The sequence below is a fragment of the Chionomys nivalis genome, chromosome 7 (genome assembly GCF_950005125.1).
Source record: "Chionomys nivalis chromosome 7, mChiNiv1.1, whole genome shotgun sequence".
Classification (NCBI taxonomy): Eukaryota; Metazoa; Chordata; class Mammalia; order Rodentia; family Cricetidae; genus Chionomys; species Chionomys nivalis.
The window spans coordinates 68137763-68160652 of NC_080092.1; the positions used below are offsets into that span (position 1 = coordinate 68137763).

The following is a 22890-nucleotide window of genomic DNA, read 5'->3' on the forward strand; positions in this document are numbered from 1 at the left end:
CTAGTGCTGAGGTTACAAACATTAGTAGCTAATGCCTGGCTTTGCTGTTTGTTTTATTTTAGTGTTGACAATTACATGCTTTCTTTCCTTTTGTTGTTTTCTAGAAAGTGTGTGTGGACTTGCTTTGGTGAGGAATTACGTCCAGTTTTTGTTTTGTTTTGCTTATTTATCAACTACTAATCTTTCAACAATTTCTCAGACTGAATTTGTTTCTTTGTAAATTAGAGTTAGTAACAGATTGTTATAAGGGTTAAGTTAGATTAAGAAACTGGGCAAATGGATGGATCTAGAAAATGTCATATTGAGTAAGGTAACCCAGACCCAGGAAGACAAATACAATATGTACTCACTCATAAGTGACTTTTAGACATAAAACAAAGGAAAACCTACAGTCCACAATTCCAGAGAACCTAGACAACAAAGACGGCCCTAAGAGAGACATAGATGGATCTAATCTACCTGAGGAACAGAAAAAGACAAGATCTCCTGAGTAAATTGGGCGTGTGAGGAATCATGGGAGAGAGTAGAAGAGGAGGGGGGAGTGAGGGGAGCAGAGAAAAATATATAGCTCAATAAAAACAATAAAAAGAATAGGAAACTGTAGTGGTTCAATAATCTCTTATCCCCATTCTGAAAAGGTTCCTCCCTTCTATTCGAAATCTGTTTTTATCTAGTCTTTAAGCAAGCAGTCTACCAGTAATAGACATCCTAAGTATCCAGCATGTCACCTTTGAAGCCTCTTCTTCACCCTACCCCCCTCCCAGTGAGTCGTGGGAATTCTTCTAGAGCAGGCGAAGTTTCTCCACTTCTTTAGCATGCCCCGATCCTGGTGTCTTTTATAGATGCCTTGTAGAAGCATCAGAACTGCTGACCACAGCTTTGAAACTCTCAGTGACTTCCCTTTGCATTTAAAGTCTTACGAGGAGTGGTGGTGCATGCTCAGGCAAGACGGTCTTAAGTTCAAAGCCAGCTGTGGCTACAAAATTAGTTCTGTGGTAGCCAAAGCTTTGTAGTAAGGCTCTGTCTCAAAGGAAGTGGGAAGTGGTGATACAGGCCTATAGTTTCATTTATTCTAGAGGCTAAGGCAGGAAGAGCACAAATTCAGACTGCCTAGGTTACAGAACTACTTCAAGGAATGCTGAGATGGGCAATTAAACTAGACACTGGCTCAATAAAACAAAGAGCTGGGGATGCTTAGTGACAGAGACTTTGTTTAGCATTTGAAAGGTTTAAGTTTAATTCTTGGTCCTACTAGGGGTGTGGGGTGGGGAGAACTTCCTCGCCTGTGGCTCCAGCCTAGAACACTTGCCTTGGACGTTTGTTTGGTTCCTGCTGGCCCTTTTCCTTCTCCTTCTAAACCCTGGTCTCTTTTTCATTATCTTGTTTTTGTTTTTTCTATTTTTTGTTTAGTTTTTTTGGTTATGTAACCTTGGCTGTCCTGTATCTTACTCTAGACCAGGCTGACCTTGAATACAGAGATCCTACTGCCTCTGCTTTGAGTGCTGGTATTAAAGGTATAGGCCATCACTGCCCAACCTAAATATCTACTATCTTCTCTTATTGAGGACTTGACATTAATTTATTTCACTGATTAAAGTGCATTTGTCTCTCACCATCTGGATGATTACTTTTTAAAAGTGTGAGAGTGTGTGTGTGTGGAAGAGGAGGAGGAGAGCAGAGGAGTGTCAGATCTACTGGATCTGGCATTAGAGACTGTCATGAGCTTCCTGATGTCCTGCTGGGAATCACACTCAGTACGCACTCTTAGCTACTGAGTCATCTCTCTTGCCCCTGGATAGCTGCTTTTTAATCCTTTAAGTCTTGACATAAATTTAAGCTCCAAAAAGATGCTTTCTCCAACCACTGCAGTCTAGATATCAAGTCTCTCTCTGTTTCAGCCTTGTCTTCTTCATGCCCCATAATCCAGCATTCTTTTGTGTATTTATTTGTTGTTTGATGTGGGATTCCCTTCTGTATGCTGTGAATATCATCGGTTAATAAAGGAACTGCTTTGGGCCTATAGCAGAGCTATAGGGGAGCAGAGCTAGGCAGGGAAATCTAAACAGAATACTGGGAGAAAGGAGGCGGTCTGAGCAGTCAGGAACCAACAAGCAGCCTCCATCTAACAAATTGATGCCCAGTGTGGGGTCAACTAAATCCACTTAAAAACGCAACAGAGCTTAAAAGGAAATTCTAGACACAAAAATACAGAGTTTAACACAGTTTCTTGCTGTTTGCTGGCAGCATGCCACAGCTCTTTTAAGAGAGGTTTTCCTGACTCAGCGATAACAAAAAAAAAAATGTCGCGCCATTTTAAAATGCCTCTTTCTGGGCTGTGCTGCCAGTGCAACCTCTGGCTCTTTCAGGAGACCTAGCATTTAAATGGGATTTGTGAGCAGTGTGCTACAGCTTGCTTGGTGGCAACATGGACTGGCTGTGTGCTAGAGATGGGGCACTGTGCATGGTTCTTGGAGGTGGCGAGCTCCGCCATCCTGGTCTGGGTGGGACAAGCAGGAAGTGCTGTATTTCCCCTAGCAGTGGTGCAGCTTAAGTTTTTAAAAAGCTCTTAGAATTTTAAGAAGCATTCCCAGACAGTAAAGAATTATAGATACACAATAGAACAGATTCAGACATAAAAAAAACTCCAAACAAGTCACAGTGTTGGATAAATGTATGTAGGCTTGAGAAAATAGAGTAAAAAAAAAAGTACAAGCAGTCATAGATTAAAGGAATAAGGATAGTAAAATAAATGTTAAAAAGTAATAGAGTAAAAACAAAAAAGCCATGTAAAGATAAAATATACAAAGAGTCTGGATTATGTGTATTATTGTGTTTTCTTTAAATTTTTTGACTGTAAAGGAGCTAAGTAACCAACATATATACTTTAAAGGTATTCTGTCTTCAAACTTTGGGTCTAAGGATATGTTGCTTTAAAAAAGAGGTTCTTCTTTTGTTTCCACAGAGGATAAAAACCTAAAAAATTCTTCCAGACTAATGTGGTTTAATAGACGATAACTCCCCGAGCGGTCACTGCAAACACCCCCCAAAAATTACTTAGCCCAACTAAAAACAGAAAACAGTTTTAAAAAACTACTCCAATATCCCCAAATATTGTTTATAAATGTTTATTTACATTTAAAGGAAAATATGCTATAGAGATTTGCATTGGTATGGATCTTGGTTTATTAATACAAATTTAAGATCAATTTTGTTTTATATATATATATATATATCTGCTCTTGATTAAGGTATTGTGTTTGTATAGCTCATTTAAAATGTAGTGAATAATTTAAAAATAGGTTAATAGAGAGTCATCTATAATACTCAAGCTGTAGTCATGTTAGTTAGATCTTCTAGATGGATAGATATGTATTTCAGATGGATAGGCATTCTTCAAACCTTTCAAAGACTACCGAATATGACATTTAAAATGTTTTAATAACTTAGGACTTTTCATGACATGAGACACATCTTCTCCTGGCAGCACCAATTACTTCAAGAGGAAAATGGGCATTGAAGAGGTTACTTATGCAGTTTGCTAGCCATTTGGGTAAGAAACTGCTCTTGCCTGGACTGCTTGATGGTATACAATGTAAACTGGGCATGCAGAACCCAGAGAGAAATGACTGCTGAACTTGCCTAATGGTGAGACGGTCCTTTGGGATTCCTGCTTCATGGAAAAAAAAATAGAGTCTGCTAGACATTCTACAGGACACAAAAGAAAGTGACTGACAAACTGCCAATATAGGTGAAACTGTCTTTGAAATTTCCTGCTTCATAAAAAGTCTGCCAGATAATATGGGCCTATAGACTGAAGATGGGTGCCCCAACAGTACAGAAAAACTTTGGGTGACTGTCTAGGCAGTGAGATGTCTCTGTCATTTCTAGAGTTTTGGAAATTGCTTACAATGTACTTCCTGTTTACTTAGGTAATATTATATCCTTCTGGAGTCTTTGATGGAGTGGAAGAATTTATATAGTTTTTCTTAGTTATGATAAAAAATAAAGTAGATATAAATATTGTAACTATAATTATTGCTTGATACCTGTTTTATAATATGTAATTTTATTATGTTAAAGTTAAAACCTTCCTTTTTTCTTTAAACAGAAAAGGGGAGGTGATGTGGGATTCCCTTCTGTATGCTATGAATATCATTGGTTAATAAAGGAACTGCTTCAGGTCTATAGCAGAGCTATAGGGGAACAGAGATAGGTGGCAAAAACTAAACAGAATGCTGGGAGAAAGGAGGCAGAGTCAGAGAAAAGTCATGTAACCCCACTCAAGACAGGCACCGAAACTTTGCCGGTAAGCCACTACCATGTGGCCATATACAGATTAATGGAGATAGGTTAAATTAGTATGTAAGAGAAGCTAGAGCTAATGGGCCAAGCAATGATGTAATTAAAACAGTTTCTGTGTGATTATTTGGGGGCTGAGCAGTCAGGAACAGCCTCCTTCAACAGTTGTTGTCTCCCCTCTCACACTAAGGCAGTTTGATTTTGAGTAGAGACACACCTCTGATTCAGTGAACGGAACAATAGTGCTTAGCATTTAGAAGAGCTAGATAATTGTCAAGATAGAGATTTTTCACAACTCCTGACCTACGTGTGTGTGTGTGTGTGTGTGTGTGTGAGAGAGAGAGAGAGAGAGAGAGAGAGAGAGAGAGAGAGAGAGAGAGAATAAGATAGCTTGTGTAGCCCAGGATAGCCAAAGACACGCTATGTAGCTGAGGCTAGTCTTGATCTCCAGGTTTTATTTCTTCTCCCTCCCAGGTGTTGAGATGACAACTTGTCCCGCCTATGGGTTCCACTTAACACTTGCCACTTTAGTGACATCAGTTATTTAGTCTCTTCAAACCTCAGCTCTTATAAACTGAGAGTTTAATTAATTGTATTTATTTATGTGAAACATTCAGAATCATACTGGGTATGTGGCAGACCTTCAGTAGTTAGCAGTTAATATTTTTTAAGAGTTAATATATCAAAGAAGAAATTAGCTTTATTCTAAAATTTCAAAAATTGTAACAAGTTGACCTGGACCAGTGAGTGAGTCATTCTTCACTGGCAGGGTCCTTGAACTCATGGAGATCTGCTTGCCTCTGCCTCCCAAGTGGTGGGATTAAAGGCGTGCGCCACCACAGCCTGGCTAAAATATGTAGCCCAGGTTGGGTTCAGATTCGTGATCCTCTTGCCTCTGCCTCCTTCAGCAAATCCTACTGCTGTACATCACCACATCTAGCTATTTTTTTTTAAATAAATAAAGCTTGTAAGTCAAATATGAGGGAATAAACCTGATTGATCCACAGAAAACAGAGAAATGATCACCTGTCCCTCTTCTCCACCTTCCACAGTTAAAACAACTTTGCATCTTTTATTTTTTAATTTTATTTATTTATTTATTTATTTATTTATTTATTTATTTATTTATTTATTGCTGTTTTTAGTGCTGGGAATGTGACTTGGAGTTTTGTACATGTTAGGTCAGCTCTTTGCCATAAGTTATATCTCTAGCCCTGTTTTGTTTTATTTTTTGAGTCAGGGTCTCCTGTAGCCAATTCTTCCTTCAATATGTAATAATCATCCTGCCTCTTCCCCTCCAGTGCTGGGCTTACATGAGTGTTTTTTTTTTTAAGATTTTTATTTATTATGTATATAGGTTTCTTCCTTCATGTATCCTGCAGTACAGAAGAGGACACCAGATCTTATTACAGATGGTTGTGAGACACCATGTGGTTGCTGGGAATTGAACTCAGGACCTCTGGAAGAGCAGCCAGTGCTCTATTCCTCTGAGCCATCTCTCCAGCCACCATGAGTGTGTTATCATGCTTGGTTTGTACTTGAGATCTTAGCAGAATATAAGGTCATTCATAGTCCCTACAGTTCTGAATGCAGGTGGTAGGTATTTACTGAATTACCAAGTGACAGAAGTATTTGACTCAGGTGGTCAAGGAAGGTTTCTGTGAAGCAATGACACTAATACAGATTGTTGAACGATAATTGAAGTTAAGTTGGAAAAAGGTAAAAGGCTGGAGGTTCCAAAAAAAAAAAAATCACTCCTAGATAAACAGGTTTGTAAAGGTGTTGTGACAGAAGGGGCACATGGTGAATATAAAACTGGCCTGTGAGAATTCAAGAAGGCAAGAGTCTATAGAAGGCCCAGAGTGACTGGAGTGAGGGAAAAGACGTTTACATCTGGAACTGTTTCTTTTTTTGGAGACAGTATCTCTCACAGTAGTAAGCACAGCCAACACCTCAATCAGGACAGATCATGGTCTTTCCAAGTGTGCCATCATGCCCAGTTTTATTTCTGGTACTTTGATCACATGATAGAATTTATTATTGGCATTTTGGCACACACTTTACTCCCAGCACTTGGGAGACACAAGTAGGTAGAGTTTTGTGAGTTTGATCAAGGCCAGCCTGGTTTACAGAAAGACTTCCGGTCTGTCCAGGGCCGCAGTCAGAGCTTGTCACAAACAAACAAAAAGGAACAAATGGACACTAGACTTGGTGGTACATTCTAAAGGCAGAGCCAGGTAGATTACCGAAGCCTGGCTACATAGAAAGTTCTAGGCCAGCCAGGGAATATAGGCCAGCAATATAGGAAAACCTTGTCCCAATTCCATCAAAACTTTTTAAAATTAGAGTGTGCAATTCAAAATAAATAATGTACAGTTTTTGAACTGCCATTTTACTGTCGTACTTTTTCGTTTCATTCGTCACGAAAGGCCTGTGGCTTGGGCCAGGGGTCCAAGGCTGCGTGCGCCCGCGAACACCGGGTGGCTCCGCGGCGCCTCTGGCTTGGGGCAGGCGGAAGCGCGGCTGGGCGGGTGACTCGCGACTCGCGCAGGCGTAAGTGGGACGGGCGACAGAGAGCTGGCAGTCGATTGGCTGTTTAGCGATCGTATGCTAATTATCGACAGCGCCTCTGTCCCGCAGACTTGGAGAACTGTGGCACCTGAAATGCCCTGTGGACTTGGCAGCGGGCGACGTTCAGCGGGGAACGTGCCCCCGTTTGTGCAAATGCAGTGTGTCCGTCATAGCAGCGCCCAAGGGCAGTGCGGCGAGCGGGTCGCGGTGCTCGCCGTGAGTAAGATGTGAGCGCGCCGGGTGCAGTGCGGCGAGCTGGGCAGTGTGAGGTTAAGACTATACTTTCAGGGATCATTTCTATAGTTCGTTACTAGAGAAGTTTCTCTGACTGTGTAGAGCACCCGAGACCACGAGGACGAGACGTAGTGTTCCCTCCTGAGCGTGAAGCCGGCTCTAGGTGCTGCTTCCCTGCAGCTGCCTCCTGCCATTGATGATCGTTCTTGTCTCCCTCCTGGGAGATTAGAGGGAGGGAGCGCAGTCTGAGTGGACTTCGGTTTTATCAATCGTGGTTACCAAAGGAAGCTATGTTGTTAGTTATGTCCTCTTGTTTGTTCTTTTACTTCATTTCTATTTCTTGGTTACTTGGACTAGTTAGTCTGTGACCTTTTTCGTGGTGCTTATTAGTAGTGCTCACTTATTAGATTCTTGACTTTTTTTAACGTTGTGAAATAAACTTCATTTACCAAGCTTTCAGAGGAAGCCTCGGGTAATGTTACTAATTAGTGTGTTTTAAGGTATCCTTAGGAAGGCATTATTATGTACTATTGTCCTGTTTTCAGTTCTTAGTACACTCAAGATTATATTTATTCAAAGTAAAACAAACCCTCTATACACCTAAAACAAAAATGAGGATTCAGCCTTCTTCCCACCCCCCAAAAATGCTTTAAAAATTATTTTGAGTATTTTTGGGAGGCTGTCCTTGCCACAGCAGGAGCAGGGAAGTAAGAGGAGTACTGGCAAGAGTTGATTTTGTCCTATCATGTGAGCAAGGGCAAGTTAAATGAACTTCTCAGACCTTGTAGCTGACACCTTACCGCGTCAGTCACTTGGCAGTCACAAGATTTTTTTTTTTCCCTTTAATTTTATGTGAATGAGTTTCATCTACTTGTCTGTACGTGGACTGTGAGGTACCTAGTACTGGGCCGTGGCAAAAACGGGCGTTAAGATTCCCTGCAACTAAAAACTACAGATTGTTGTTAGTTTTCATGTGGTGCTGGGGATGGGTCCTCTGAATCATATGGCCAGCCCCAAACAATGAAAAGTGGTTGGTTTGGCAGGGTCTTGATGTGAAACCCTTGACTGGCCTGGAACTCTTTTAAACCTAGCTAGTCTGGAACTTGTAGAGATCCTCCTGCCTCTGAAAGGCTCCCTTCCTTACAGTTTATGGTGTAGTGTTGTCACTATATGGGTTCTAGGAACCCAACCCCAACCCTCTGGAAAAGTATTCAATGCTGTTAACCACTGAGCCATCTCTCCAGACCCATAGAGCTTTTATTTTAAATAAAAAAGTTAATTAAATAACAGAAAAATTAAAGATTTCTCTTTATGCATGTGCTGACTTGGGAGGTGGATGTACCAGGCTTTTTCTTTGTTGGGCCACCAACTAGCTCCCAAATAAAGACCAGAACTTATTATTAGTTTTGAATGCTCACTAGCTTAGACACGTTTCTGGCTAAGCTCTTTTAACTTAAATTAACCTCTTTATCTACCTTTTACCTCAGGGCTTTTTTTTTTTTTTTTTTTTTTTTCCTTTTCTTACTTTCTTGCTGTCTGGCTATCAGCTGCTGGTTTCTGCCTCCTCCTTTTTCTCTCATTCTTCCTTCCTTCTTGAGCCTAGATTTCTCCTCCTATTTATTCTTTCTGCCTCATAGCCCTGTCTGTCCCTCTCCTGCTTAGCTATTGGCCATTCAGCCTTTTATTAGACTAATCAGGCAAGGTGAAACAAATGCAACATATCTTTAATAAGTAAACACTTCTTGCATCGTTAAAAAAGTGCAGCATAAACAAATGTAACACACCTTTACACAGTTAAAGTGATATTCTGCAGCATAAATGTAGTACATCATTGCCTAGGAAAAATAATATTCTACAACAGATGAAAGAAGGTGGATTGGAGTTTAAGGTTAGTCTGGAATGTACAAGGCCCTGTTTCAAAAGTCAAAAAGCATGGGGCTACAGAAATATCTCAGTGGTTAAGAGGGTTGAGAGTTCGGTTCCTAGCTCACAACCTCCTGTATCTCCAGCTCCTGGGAATGGGTGTCCTCTTCTGACCTTCTCATGTATCTACACACATATATACATCAAATAATTTTCCAAAGTAAAACCACAAGAAGCAAAATTTTCTCTCAATATAAGTTTCAGCAGTCCCATTGCAGGATGATTCTTGATATTTATATTGATTTTGTATTCGCTTTACAGGAATTTGTGTTGATGGCGTTAATAGCCTGGGCCAGTCGGCACTTTTTGTTGCAGCATTATTGGGCCATATGAAATTAGTGGATATTCTGGTGGATTATGGGTCAGATCCAAACCAGTAAGTATAATGATATTAATTTCTAAAAAAATAAAAAATATGAATTAAAACTCATTTTTATGCTGTGTGAAACTTTTACTGTTTAGGCTCTGTTGTCCTTGATCCTTCCTTCAGCCTTCAGAGTTCTTTCGGATTCCAGACACTATGCCGAGCCCTAGGAGTGTGCTGGCTTTACTTTTTTTTTTAATTTTATTTCCAAGTGTGGAAGTGCATGTGTGTGTAGGTTAAAGGACAGCTTGGAGAGTCGGTTCTCGCATGTTGGACATGGAAGTGGGATGTCAAACTCAGGTGGTCAAGTTTAGCGGCAAGCATTTTACCTGCTGAGCCATCTCTCTGGCTTGGCTAGCTTCAGACAGGGTCCTATAGAGCTGAGGCTGGCCTTGAATTCCTAATCTTCCTGCCTCCACTTTCCAAGTTTTGTGATTATATGAAATTTCTGAACTTTATCAGGTTTCTTTACGTTTTTTTTTTTTTTTTTTTTTTTTTTTTCGAGACAGGGTTTCTCTGTGGTTTTGGAGCCTGTCCTGGAACTAGCTCTTGTAGACCAGGCTGGTCTCGAACTCACAGAGATCCGCCTGCCTCTGCCTCCCAAGTGCTGGGATTAAAGGCGTGCGCCACCACCGCCCGGCTTTTTAAGTTTTAATTAAATTTTAATTAATTATTTTATGAAAATGCTTCACACATTACAATATTGTTGCTATCTTCGAGGTTTCTTCTTTTTTGAGGCAGGGTCTCACCGTTCTGGAACTTGCCGTGTCACAGACATCTGCCAGCCTCTGCCTCCCAGTCTCTTGGTGCTGGGATAAAGGCATGAGCTACCGCATCCAGTTCATTTTCAGGGTCCTTAAAGCTTTGTAACATGGCACTACTGTTGCTGGCTTTTAAAAGAAACACAGGTCAGCCAGGTGGTGGTGGTGCACGCCTTTAACCCAGCACTTGGGAGGCAGAGGCAGAGGCAGGCAGATCTCTGAGTTCGAGGCCAACCTAGCCTGCAAGAGCTAGTTCCAGTACAGGCTCCAAAGCTACAGAGAAACCCTGTCGTAAAAAACAAACAAACGAAAAAAGGAAACAGGTCTTTTTTTTCTGCTTTTCTTTCTGTTTTTTTGTTCGTTTTTGTGGTTTTTCCTTTTCCTTCCTTCCTTCCTTCCTTCCTTCCTTCCTTCCTTCCTTCCTTCCTTCCTTCCTTCCTTCCTTCCTTCCTTCCTTCCTTCCTTTCTTTCTTTCTTTTTTGAGACAGGGTTTCTCTGTGTAGCCCTGGCTGTCCTGGAACTGGGTCTGCAGAGATCCACCCTCCCCCCCCCCCGCCCCTCGTTGTCCTGGAGCTTGCTTTGTGTAGGTAAAGATATCCTTAAACTCACAGAAATCTGCTTGCCTCTGCTGCTGGAGTGCTGGGATTAGAAACATGTGACTGACTGCGTTTCTTTTTCCTTTTGGCTTTTCAAGATAGGGTTTCTCTGAGTAACAGTCATGGCTGCCCTGGAACTCCCTTTGTAGACCACATTGGCCTCAAACTCGGAGACATCTACCTACCTCTGCCTCGGAATTATTGGAATTAAAGGCCTGCACTACCACTGTCTGGCCTGTCTGCATTTCTTTCTTTCTTTTTTTTTAAATTTTTTTTTAGGGTTTATTTAACTTTTATTTTATGTGCATTGGTGTGAAGGTGTCAGATCCCCTGCAACTGGATCTTCAGACAGTTGTGAGCTGCCATGTGGGTGCTGGGAATTGAACCCGGGTCCTCTGGAAGAGCAGTCATTGCTGTTAACCACTGAGCCATCTCTCCAGCCCCCATTTCTTTTTGATTTAGAGGATTGAACCTAGGACTCATATCCTTGAGCTATACTTCTAGTCCATAGTTGGCAAAAATACTAGAAAATAAGAAACTTTGCTAATTTTTATCAGTAAAATAGTTATATACCTATCTTGAAACATTTGAAGTAATAAAGTTGACTTTCTCAGCAGTCATACTTTACCCTATAAAACAATGATGTGAGAAGGACGAGTCATTGCTAATGTCTGCCATTGTTGGCCTATTTCTATTCTCAGGATTATAATTTATATTATGTATTCCATTTGCTGAAACAGTCTACCCACCAACAAGTACTTGATATCAGTGTTTCAGAAAGGGTAATTTTTGCTTGACTTTTTTTTTTTGAGACAGGGTTTCTCTATAGCTTTGGAGCCCATCCTGGAACTCACTTTGTAGACCAGGTTGGCCTTGAACTCACAGAGATCCGCCTGTCTCTGCCTCCAGAGTTCTGGGATTAAAGGCATGTACCACCACCCACCTTCCTTCCTTCCTTCCTTCCTTCCTTCCTTCCTTCCTTCCTTCCTTCCCTCCCTCCCTCCCTCCCTCCCTCCCTCCCTCCCTCCCTCCTTCCCTCCTTCCCTCCTTCCCTCCCTTATTATGTATACTGTTCTGCCTGCATGTATGCCTGCAGGCTAGAAGAGGGCGCCAGATCTCATTACAGATGGTTGTGAGCCACCATGTGGTTGTTGGTATTGAACCCAGTATCTCTGGAAGAGCAGCCAGTGCTCATAACCTCTGAGCCATCTATCCAGCCCGCCAGATTTTTCTAGTCATAAATTAAAAGAATCTCAGTTTAATATTTGATACAAATTTTAATATGAAAGAACAGCAATGTAATGACTCAGTAGTATATGAATGTCTCTTTAGGAAATAGTTGTCTCTCTCTAGATAGTAACACTTGCTAACCTGAGCTATAATTCTTGACAGGGAATAGCAGGCAGGTGCCTGCACAGTTCTCTTTGAACAGAACCGTGAGCACGCCTTTATGAGACTCCAGCTGACTTTTAAAGGAAACTCAGTATAGGAACAATCATAGTTTTTCCTGTCTTACTTAAATAAGCCCTGTGCTATATACTCAAAAACTGTTCTCATGTTAAAATGGTTTGTATTGTTTCATAGAGAAAACTTGTAATCTTGTAAAAAGATAAAGAAAATGATTCAGTTCTATATCCAGGGGTAGCAACATAATGAACATTTTCTTGTCTTTCCTTCTAGATTTTTTCTAGTCTCACATACATTTTGCTATATCCACTATATTGTGTAATTACAAAGGTTCATCTGATAACTGCAGACACTCGCTTGGTTGGGATCCCTTGCAGTACTTAGGCAAAAGCGCAACTTTTCAGCCTCCTGCATTTAGCTCTGTGTGGTTCATATTCAGAGCTAAGTTCTTTAAAGATCAGATCATTTAAACTTTTACAAGACTAGGTCTCACTATGTAGCAATGCAGACCTGGAACTGTGCAGATGAGGTGTGTGAGTAGTTGCTCGCATGTGTGCACACACTTGTTTATACACACAATTAAAATTAAATGAAATCTGGGTTTAGTGGCGCACACCTTTAACCCCAGCACTCAGGAGGCAGAGGCAGATGGATCTCTGTAAGTTCAATGCCAGTCTGATCTGCATAGCAAATTCCAGGACAGCCAGGGCTACACAGAGAAACTTTGTGTCAAAAAAGAGGAGGAGGGGCCGGGCAATGGTGGCGCATGCCTTTAATCCCAGCACTCGGGAGGCAGAGGCAGGCGGATCTCTGTGAGTTCGAGACCAGCCTGGTCTACAGAGCTAGTTCCAGGACAGGCTCCAAAACCACAGAGAAACCCTGTCTCGAAAAACCAAAAAAAAAAAAAAAAAAAAAGAAAAAAAAAAAGAGGAGGAGGTAGAAAAGGAAGAGAAGAAAAGAAAGAACTCTTTTAAATATATCTTTATAAATCCATACAGATGTAAAATTACCTGAAGGTTTTTGTGGTTTCTTGTACAGGTCAGGTAAGTGTCTACCACTGATCTCCAGCTCCAACAATGACAAAGAACTTGAAAGGGCAGACATTCAGATACATAAACATTACAGGAAATAGTGGGCAGTGAAATTCAAGAATCTTTTTTGTTGTTGTTGTTTGTTTTTTGAGACAGGGTTTCTCTGTAGTTTTGGTGCTTGCCCTGGAACTAGCTCTTGTAGACTAGACTGGCCTCAAACTCATAGAGCTCCACCTGCCTCTGCTTCCCAAGTGCTGGGATTAAAGGCGTGCGCCACCACCACCCAACTTCTGGTGCATTTTGATTTCCCCTAACACTTCCATTTTCTTATAGGGTCCAGTTTGGTGTCTGTAAACTGTTATTCCTCTCTCAGCATTCATGGGAAATGAAAAACAATGTCCTTTCCCCCATACTCAGCTTTCCTACTAGTTGTAGGAGGAATAATTAGAGCAGGAATATATTTGATTAGGAATAATTAAACACTACACAGAACCACTTATCCCACTGATGCTGGGTCCTGGCAGCCTCATTAACATCACTCAAAAAACTTAGGAAACAAGCATACTTTCCTAATCCCAGGTTTGCAGATTCTGTCTTGTCAGTTCAGGTTAGTCTAAGAATAATTTTTTTTTTTTTTTTTTTTTTTTTTTTTTTTTTTTTTTTTTTTTTTTTTGGTTTTTCGAGACAGGGTTTCTCTGTGGTTTTGGAGCCTGTCCTGGAACTAGCTCTTGTAGACCAGGCTGGTCTCGAACTCACAGAGATCCGCCTGCCTCTGCCTCCCAAGTGCTGGGATTAAAGGCGTGCGCCACCACCGCCCGGCCTAAGAATAATTTTTAAAGAAAGATTTTATGTTTATATCACATGTGAACTGGAGTTACAGGCACAAGGGTACTGAATTCACATTCTCTGGAAGAAGAACTGTTGAGCAATCTCTCCATCGAGTGAGTGTGTGTATGCGTGCATGTGTGGTTTTGTTTTGAGGTAGGGTCTCACTTAGCAGACCAGGCTTGCTTTGAACTCTTTAACTATCCTGCCTCCACCTTCCAAGTCCTGGAGTTAGGGATATTTATCTTTACGCCCACTCCAGTGCCCCATTGGCTAAATTACACTGGAGTACTATGCAGATGTGGAAAAGAAGTGTGCAGTGGCTTTCTGAGATGGAAGTTCTTCAATATAAGTAGAATGGTTTATTTAATAGAAACTATTTCTTAAAATTTTTGATCTATTTTTAGTATGACTGTTTTGCTTGCCACTTTCATGCCTTGTGCCTGTGGCAGTCAGAAGAGGTGTCAGTCCCCATTGAAACTGGAGTTCTGGGTGGTTGTGAGTCACCATGTGGGTGCTGGAAACTGAACCCAGGTTCTCTGCAAGAGCAATGTGTACTCTTGGCATATTCTTATTTAGATTTGTATATGCACTGAAAAGATCTAGAATACAGAACTTGTAATTTTTATTTGTAGTTTTAATTTAATTAAAATTTTTGAGCCGGGCGGTGGTGGTGCACGCCTTTAATCCGAGCACTTGGGAGGCAGAGGCAGGCGGATCTCTGTGAGTTCGAGACCAGCCTGGTCTACAAGAGCTAGTTCCAGGACAGGTTTCAAAACCACAGAGAAACCCTGTCTCGAAAAACCAAAAACCAAAAAAAAAAAAAAAAAAAAATTTGATTTTAATTGCCTCTGAGAAAGAAGACAAGTTGGAAGGGTTTTATTTCTGTTAAATTTTCTTTTTATCTTAAGTTTTATTTTTCTTCTTCATCATCACTTTCTCTTACTTGCTTTTTCCATTGTTGTTTCCTTTTCAGTTAAAAGGATTGAGCTCTCCCCTGTTATCCTTATGTGCATCCTGTTAAGAAAGCCTGCTTAAGCCAGGCATTGGTGGCACAGGCCTTTATTCCCAGCACTCGGGGGAGGGGAACAGAGGCAGATGAATCTCTGTGAGTTTGAGGCCAGCTTGGTTTACAAGTGAGTTCCAGGACAGCCAGGGCTACACAGAAAAACCCTGTCTTAGGGAGAAAAAAGAAAAAGAAACTGTGACTATATCCATTATACCCTTATTTTGTTGTGGACACAATAAAGGTCATCCCTCATGCCTCAGCTAGTTTCCTAGCATTGGTGGAATTCTTGAGGAACAAACCCTTGGCTGGACTGGTGATGCCAAAGTGTTGTTGGACTCTACTACTGAATTTGGTGTGGACAGCAGAGCATGGTCTCATGGGAGGATGGTCTGTGTTAGGTAACCAGCCTGACCCCAAGATACTGCAGACATGAAGAAAATGTTTCAGTAAAACTATTGCTAGGGGACAGTAAGGGAAGAACACAGCTTCAAGTCCCTTCCTGGGCGTGAAGCCCTTTTGATGCTTCATCTGTTTAGAGGATTGACATGAAGATGGGATAAAAAGATTAAAAAGAATGTGTGTAAAGCTCCTGCTGCCACAGATCAGGGTTTTTACAAACAATATTGTAATCTTCACTTCATCCCTAAAATGTACTGTTATTGACTGGAAGACCTTGAAACACTAAACCCTTCAGTGGAAGAAGAAAGGAGGTTGTCATGGACACTCACTGTATTTCTTTCTGTTTGTAGCCGATGCTTTGATGGGAGCACCCCTGTCCATGCAGCAGCTTTTTCAGGAAACCAGTGGATCCTCAGTAAACTGCTGAATGCAGGGGGTGACCTTCGACTTCATGATGAGAAAGGTCGGAATGCACAGGCCTGGGCTTTGGCAGCAGGAAAGGATCGTAGCACCCAGGTAAGTGTGGACCTCCTTATCCAGCCATGCCAGTGAAAGAATTTAGACTACTAGTCAGGATCCCTGAGATCAGAACAAACTTTATGGTAGTGTTAGCATTAACACTGGATATTAGAGACCTGAATTGAAACAAGTAAGTGCTTGTGGAGGCCAGAGATAGATGTCAGGTGTCTTTGCTTAATCATTTAACATCTTAATTTTTTATCTTTTCAACTTTTTTTTTTTTCAAGACAGGGTTTCTCTGTGGCTTTGGAGTCTGTCCTGGAACTAGCTCTGTAGACCAGGCTGGTCTCGAACTCACAGAGATCCCCCTGCCTCTGCCTCCCGAGTGCTGGGATTAAAGGCATGCGCCACCATCGCCCGGCTCTTTTCAACTTTTTAAAAAATACTTTTATTTACATTGGTGTTTTTGTCTGTACTTATATCTATGTGAGGGTGCCAATTCACCTGGAACTGGAGTTACAGACAGTTGTAAACTGCCATGTGGGTCCTGGAAATTAGATCCTGGGTCTTCTGGAAAGAGTAGCCAGTGTTCTTAACCACTGAACCATCTCTTCAGACCCATCCTTTTAGATTTTAAAAGTATGTCTTTTCCTTTGTTGTTACTGTTTATTGTGTATTTATAATGTGTATGTACCTTGGTGTGAGTATGGAGGTCAGAGGAAAACTCTCACAAGTTGGTTCTGCCATGTGGGTGCGGGAGATCAAACCCAGGTCCTCTGGACGACAGAACAGCAAGTGCTTTTAACGACTGAGCCCTTTCTTCAGCCCTCCGTCTTTGATTTTTGAGACAGGATCTTTCATTGAACCAGGCTAATAGGCCTGACCATTGAGCTTCTATAGTCTGCCTGTCTCCCTTCCCCTGATGTTCTCCACCCCCAGTACCGGAGTCACAGACAACTTCTCATGGGGGTCCTGGGACTCTGAACTCAGGTCCTCTTCCTTACATGGCAGGTACCAACTAAGCCACCTCCTTTATCCTGTGATATGTTTATTGTTTTATGATATGTTTTATGTTTAATATGCTTAATGATATGTTTTGTTGTTTTAATAACATATCAGATATAAAACAAAATAGCTTCCTTGTATAGCTCCTGCCCTGCCCTGCCTCTGGTTTTCACTCCTCTGCCTCAGCTTTCTCATCCATTGTAGGACATAACTGTAGGAAATGGTTGACAGGTTTTCTCCATGAAAACATTTTATGTCTGTAGAAAATCACCAAGGCGTTTCCCGTTCCAGAGATTTTCCTGTTGAGAGCTCTCGGTTCCTCACCTGCATGCTGATGCCTCCATCCCCGGACAGTATCAGCACTGTGTCTCCGTTGTGTGTTGCAGATGGTGGAGTTCATGCAGCGCTGCACTTCACACATGAAGGCTATCATCCAAGGCTTCTCCTATGACCTCCTAAAGAAGATAGACTCCCCTCAGCGCCTCATCTGCAGCCCACCCTGGTTTGGTAGCCTCATCCAGGGGTGAGCAGTCTCCATCACTTCCGCTCTCCTGACGGGAGCCTTGTGGGTCTTTAACAGCATAACAGGTTGAAGCAGAAGGGGAAGCCTGTCACTGCTGAATCACTAAAGGAGATAGGATCTATAGTATTTCCAAGAGCAGAATTATAACATTCTTCCTCCTCCTCCTTCCTCCCCCCACCCACTTTTTTTTTCTGGGTTTTGAGTCATGGTCTCTCTACATAGCCTTGACTGTCTTGGAATTCACTGTTCTGACCAAGCTGACTCAAACTCAGAAATCAGCCCGCCTGCTTCTGAGTGCTGAGATTAAAGGTGTGTGCCATCACACCTGGTAGCAGACTAGTTTTCATTCAGTCCGAGTTGAAACTGCTGAACCATCAGCTGAGCATCTGTTGCATGCCTGACACAGTGCCAACCTCTTAAAAACTAGAGAACTACAAGGCACTATTACTGTTTCCAGTCAAATTTGAGTTGATGGGACCCTGGTGTGTACGTGGTTTGAGTGGAATAGTGGGAAGACCAGTGACTGGATGAGCAGCATTTATGTCTAGTCCTTGCAGACGTCCTCTGTCCGTTCGTAGGCTAGCAGATCCCCCTCTTTAGGCTGTGTTTTTCCCGTCTGTAAAATGAAAAGTTGTAGAAGTTATGCTTTGAGATTCTTTCCAGCTCTGACCATTATTTGTGTCTGTTGATGCATGATGAATCACTTCTCAAATTTAACACTATTTCTGATTTCACACATTTTCTGTGGGTCAGGAATCAGAGAATGGATTGGGAGGGTGGTGCCATCATCTGAAGTCTTACCTAAATGGGGGTTCAGTTCTAAAATGACACACTAACATGACTGGCACGTTATTGTTAGGATTGGATCACGGGTGACTGAATGTCCTCAAAGTTCCCCCGGAACCAGTGAACCAAGAGAGATCAAGACAAAAGTCAGGATAGATCTTATTTGGTGGCGACTCATCATATCTTATTTAGTATGTGTGTGCGCATGTGCATGTGCCATCATGCATGAGTGAAGATCAAAGGACAACCTGTGGGAGTTCATTCTCTCCCCACCATGTGGACCTTGGAGATCAAACTCTGGTCATCAAACTCAGTGGCAATCACCTTTATCCATTGAGCCATCAGCTCCTTCCTCCACCCAAATAACTCAGTCCATTATTTCTGCAATATCCTACTGAATCAGCAGAGCAGCCTGGAATGAAATGTGAGGGTGTAAATACCAGGAGGTGAGAATCCCAGGTCCTCCCTCAGAGGGTGTCTATTACACCATCTCATTTCATAATTCAAAACTAGTTATGTTCATTTAGTTATACATGTACTAAGGTTGGAATACAGAGAAAATTACCCTGGCCCCTGTGCTAAGATAGTGAAGTGTTTGCTGTTTTTCTGTGTGGCTGTTGGCAGGAAGAACACAGAGCCATCCACCTCAGTGCCAGTTGCTGCCCCATGTGCCATCACTACCTGTCGATAACCACTGTCCTTTGTCATCCCTACTCCCATAACTCAGGCTGGCCTCCAGTTTGCTACGTGGCAGAAGATAGCCTTGAACTCTGGATCCTGTCTTTACCTCCCAAGGATTGGGGCTACAGACATGTACAACTTTGCCCAGGCTGGGCTTAAACTCACTAGGTTAGGATGGCTTCAAAGTTGAGTTCCTCTTGCCTCTACCTCTCGGATGCTGGAATTACAGTGTGTACTACCACTCTCAGCTCCCCAAAGTCTCCCCCTCCTTTTTGTGATAGGGTGTCATGTAGCCTTGGCTGGTTCAAACTTGATATATGACTAATGATGACCTTAAACTCTGGATCCTCTGCTTCTATCTCCTAAGTGCTGGGATTACAAATTCTGTAGCCTGTGCTGACTTGGATCTTTCTGTGTAGCCTGGGTTAGCCTCAAAGCATCCATGGGTCTCTTACTTTAGCCTATTAGGTGTTGGGATTATAGGACAGCCAGAGCTACACACAGAGAAACCCTGTCTAAGAAAGAAAAGAAAAAGAATTGTTTGATGGCTGGAGAGATGGCTCAGTGGTTAAGAGCATTGGTTGCCCTTGTAAAGGACTCTGATTCTATGGCAGCCAACAACTGCCCGTGACTCCAGGCCAGGGGATCTGTGTTCAGCACGCACATGCTGCACAGACATATATGCAGGCAAAGCACCCATACACCTAAAAAACAATAAATAAAAAAATTTAAAAAGATAGGACTCAGCATGGTATGGTGGCACTCAGGAGGCAGAGGCAGACAGATCTCTGAGTTCCAGGCCAGCCTGGTCTACAGAACAGAATTCCAGGACAGCCAGGGCTACACAGAGAAACCCTGTCTCAAAAAGAAAAAAAAAACTTTTCTGTTCTTTTTTCCTTTCTTCTCTCTCTCTCTCTTTCTCTCTTTCTTTGCTGTTAAGTCAGGGGTCTCGTACTTAGCCCCTTCTGTCCTCCCGCCCATAGTAGTCCACTTGTCTCGGCTTCCCAAGGGTCAGGGTTCCAGATGTGAGCATCATGCCTGGCAAACAATTATACTCTCAACAAGAAGTCAAGCTTGGCATGATGTGCACAGCTGTAATCCTTGTAGAGCTGCTAGGCAGGAGAAAGGGAACAAAAAGGGCATTTGCAGCCAGGTGCTTCTTCTTGGGCACCATATTGAACATAATTCATGCATGTGTCCGATTCCTCTAGCATAATCCATGTCCCACAATATCCTTTCTAAAACAGAGAGAAAACATCACTAATTTCTTTTTTCCTCTTAATCTGTCTCCCCCAGTGAAGTTGCAGAGTTCTCCAACTTGCCTGTCCTTCAAACTTCAACAAATTTTCCTTGAGTTTTCTTCTGAATTTTTAAAAATTATTTATTTATTTATTTATTTATTTATTTATTTATTTATTTATTTATTATGTATACAATATTCTGTCTGTATGTATGCCTAGAGGCCAGAAGAGGGCACCAGATCTCATTACAGATGATTGTGACCCACCATGTGGTTGCTGGGAATTGAACTCAGGACCTTTGGAAGAGCGGGCAATGCTCTTAACCTCTAAGCCATCTCTCCAGCCCTAACTTTTAATCTTTTTATAATTTATTTAACTTTATTTTGTGTGCATTGGTGTAAAGGTGTCAAATCTCCTGGAACTGGAGCTGCGATGTGGGTTTTGGGAATTGAACCTGGGTCATTTGGAAAAGCAGTCAGTGCTCTTAGCTGCTGAAAGAATTTTCTTTTAAGTTCTTATATCAACCAAACTAATACTTCCAAAAGAACCTGTGCTTCTCAGTGCCAGCACTTGAGGAGTGGGTAGAAGATCTCAGCCTGGGCTACATAAAGAAAAAAAGGTCAGTAGTGCAAAGACAGCTGCCTTAGCTTGTTTTCTGTTTCTGTGATAAGTATCATAACAAAATCAGTTTGATGAGGAAGTGTTTATCTGGTTTACGCTTCCTGATCGCAGTCCGTCACTGAGGAACATCACAGCAGGAGCTCCAGCAGGAGCAGAGGCAGACACCAGGGAGGAACACTGTTTACTTGTTCCCAGTGGCTTATTTAGTTTCACTTCTTACACGGTGCAGGCCACTTCCCTAGGAATGGCTCTACACACAGTGGGCTGGGCCCTCCTGCATCATTTAGCAAACTGAGAAATGACCCACAGCCGGGTGGTAGTGGCACACGCCTTTAATCCCAGCATTTGAGAGGCAGAGGCAGGCGGATCTCTGAGTTTGCGACTAACTTGGTCTACAAGTTCTAGGATAGTCAGGGCTACACAGAGAAACCCCTGTCTTTTTTTTGGTTTTTTCGAGACAGGGTTTCTCTGTGGTTTTGGAGCCTGTCCTGGAACTAGCTCTTGTAGACCAGGCTGGTCTCGAACTCACAGAGATCCACCTGCCTCTGCCTCCCGAGTGCTAGGATTAAAGGCGTGCGCCACCACCGCCCGGCTGAAACCCCTGTCTTGAACCACTCCCCCCGCCCCCTGCAACTCAAAAAGTAAGAAATGACCCACAGGCCTGGTCACAGGCCAGTCTGGTCTGGAGAGGTCGTTAATTGATGGCTCTGTTTACAAGTGACTCTAGGTTTGTGGCGGGTTGATGGCTGAAGCCGACTATGACAACAATTACACAGTCTTGAAACCTTGGGTTAGTGCTTTCCCTTTGGATATGAATGATAAATTCTTACTTTTTCTCCTTTAAATGTTTCTAGGAGTCCAAATAGTTCTCCTAACCGACAGCTGAAACCTGGAATCATTTCTGCCCAAAATATCTACAGCTTTGGCTTTGGAAAGGTAAGAGGTTGCTACTCATAGCCGAAGTTTGCTGGTCTAGCGAGAGAATCATACGACCACATGTCTCCACCTTACTCAGCTTTTCTTTTTTGGGCATGGTTTGAGGTAGGCTCTCAAACTTAGAGCAGTCCTGCGTCAGCTTCCCAGCATTGGGATCACAGGTGCAAACTGCCCTGTTCAGAGATACTATTTGTCCTCAGAACATTCCTCAATTCATTAAAAGCATTTCAACTGTACTCATTAAACCTGTGGGAGGCAAGGTCATTCGGGAGAAGCCCATAGAGCTGGAACAGTTTTCTGTTCTGAGACCTTTATGAGAAAGTTCTAAGCGCTCTTGCATCCTAAGCAAGTGCTTCGTCACTGAACTGTTGTATGTGATCCCAGCCCTCAATTCCTCCCTCCTAGCCTCCGAGTATTTTTTCTTCTTTGCTCTTTTTCATTGTAGGAAAGATATTTCTTTTTTTAAAAAGATTTATTTATTTATTATGTATATAGTGTTCTGTTTGTCTGTATGCTTGCTGGCCAGAAGATCTCATTACAGATGGCTGTGAGCCACCATGTGGTTGCTGGGTATTGAACTCAGGACCTCTGGAAGAGCAGTCAGTGCTCTTAACCTCTGAGCCATCTCTCCAGCCCCCAGGAAAGATATTTCTTAGTGTTCCTGTCTTTACTGATAAATGATAAACACCATATAGAATTCATTTGAATGACTCTGGCAAGATAGGAAGTGTGTAGAACGTGACCCCACTAGGGAACATTGGTGGGTGAATAAATTGTCTTTGCTTTTCTAGTCTCTATTGTTTTTTACCAAGGTGCTTGGGGTGAGGGTGAAGGCAAAAAAGAATTCTGGCTTTTTTCCCTCCTATTGGTGGAGGGTGAACCCAGGACCTCTGGCATGATATGCAGATGCTCTACTATGCTGTATCCTCAGCACACGTTATGTTCACTTTTGCTCACCTAGGCCTCAATTCTGGAGAGGTCACTATTGGTCTCTGTCTTTGCTACATTTCTTTTGATTGATTGATCGATTGATTGATTGATTGATTGATTATGTATACAATGTTCTGTCTGCGTATATGCCTTCAGGCCAGCAGAGGGCACCAGACCTCATTACAGATGGTTGTTAAGCCACCATGTGGTTGCTGGGAATTGAACTCAGGACCTTTGGAAGAGCAGGCAATGCTCTTAACCGCTGAGCCATCTCTCCAGCCCCTACATT

At 42.3% G+C, this 22890-nt stretch overlaps 1 protein-coding gene and 1 non-coding gene across 2 annotated transcripts in view; both read left to right on the forward strand.

The window, feature by feature from the left end:
• The window catches only part of Tex14 (testis expressed 14, intercellular bridge forming factor), a 108916-nt gene that overhangs the window by 16900 nt on the left and 69126 nt on the right, over positions 1 to 22890 (forward strand). Inside the window, exons 2-5 of the mRNA XM_057775793.1 lie at positions 9289 to 9403; positions 15770 to 15935; positions 17270 to 17406; positions 21590 to 21671. Coding sequence (XP_057631776.1) covers positions 9289 to 9403; positions 15770 to 15935; positions 17270 to 17406; positions 21590 to 21671 — 500 coding nt within the window. The remainder of the gene's footprint in view (positions 1 to 9288; positions 9404 to 15769; positions 15936 to 17269; positions 17407 to 21589; positions 21672 to 22890) is intronic.
• On the forward strand, positions 7143 to 7358 carry LOC130878921 (small nucleolar RNA U3). Its single transcript, XR_009057530.1, has one exon. It is a non-coding gene; the product is annotated as a small nucleolar RNA U3 (small nucleolar RNA).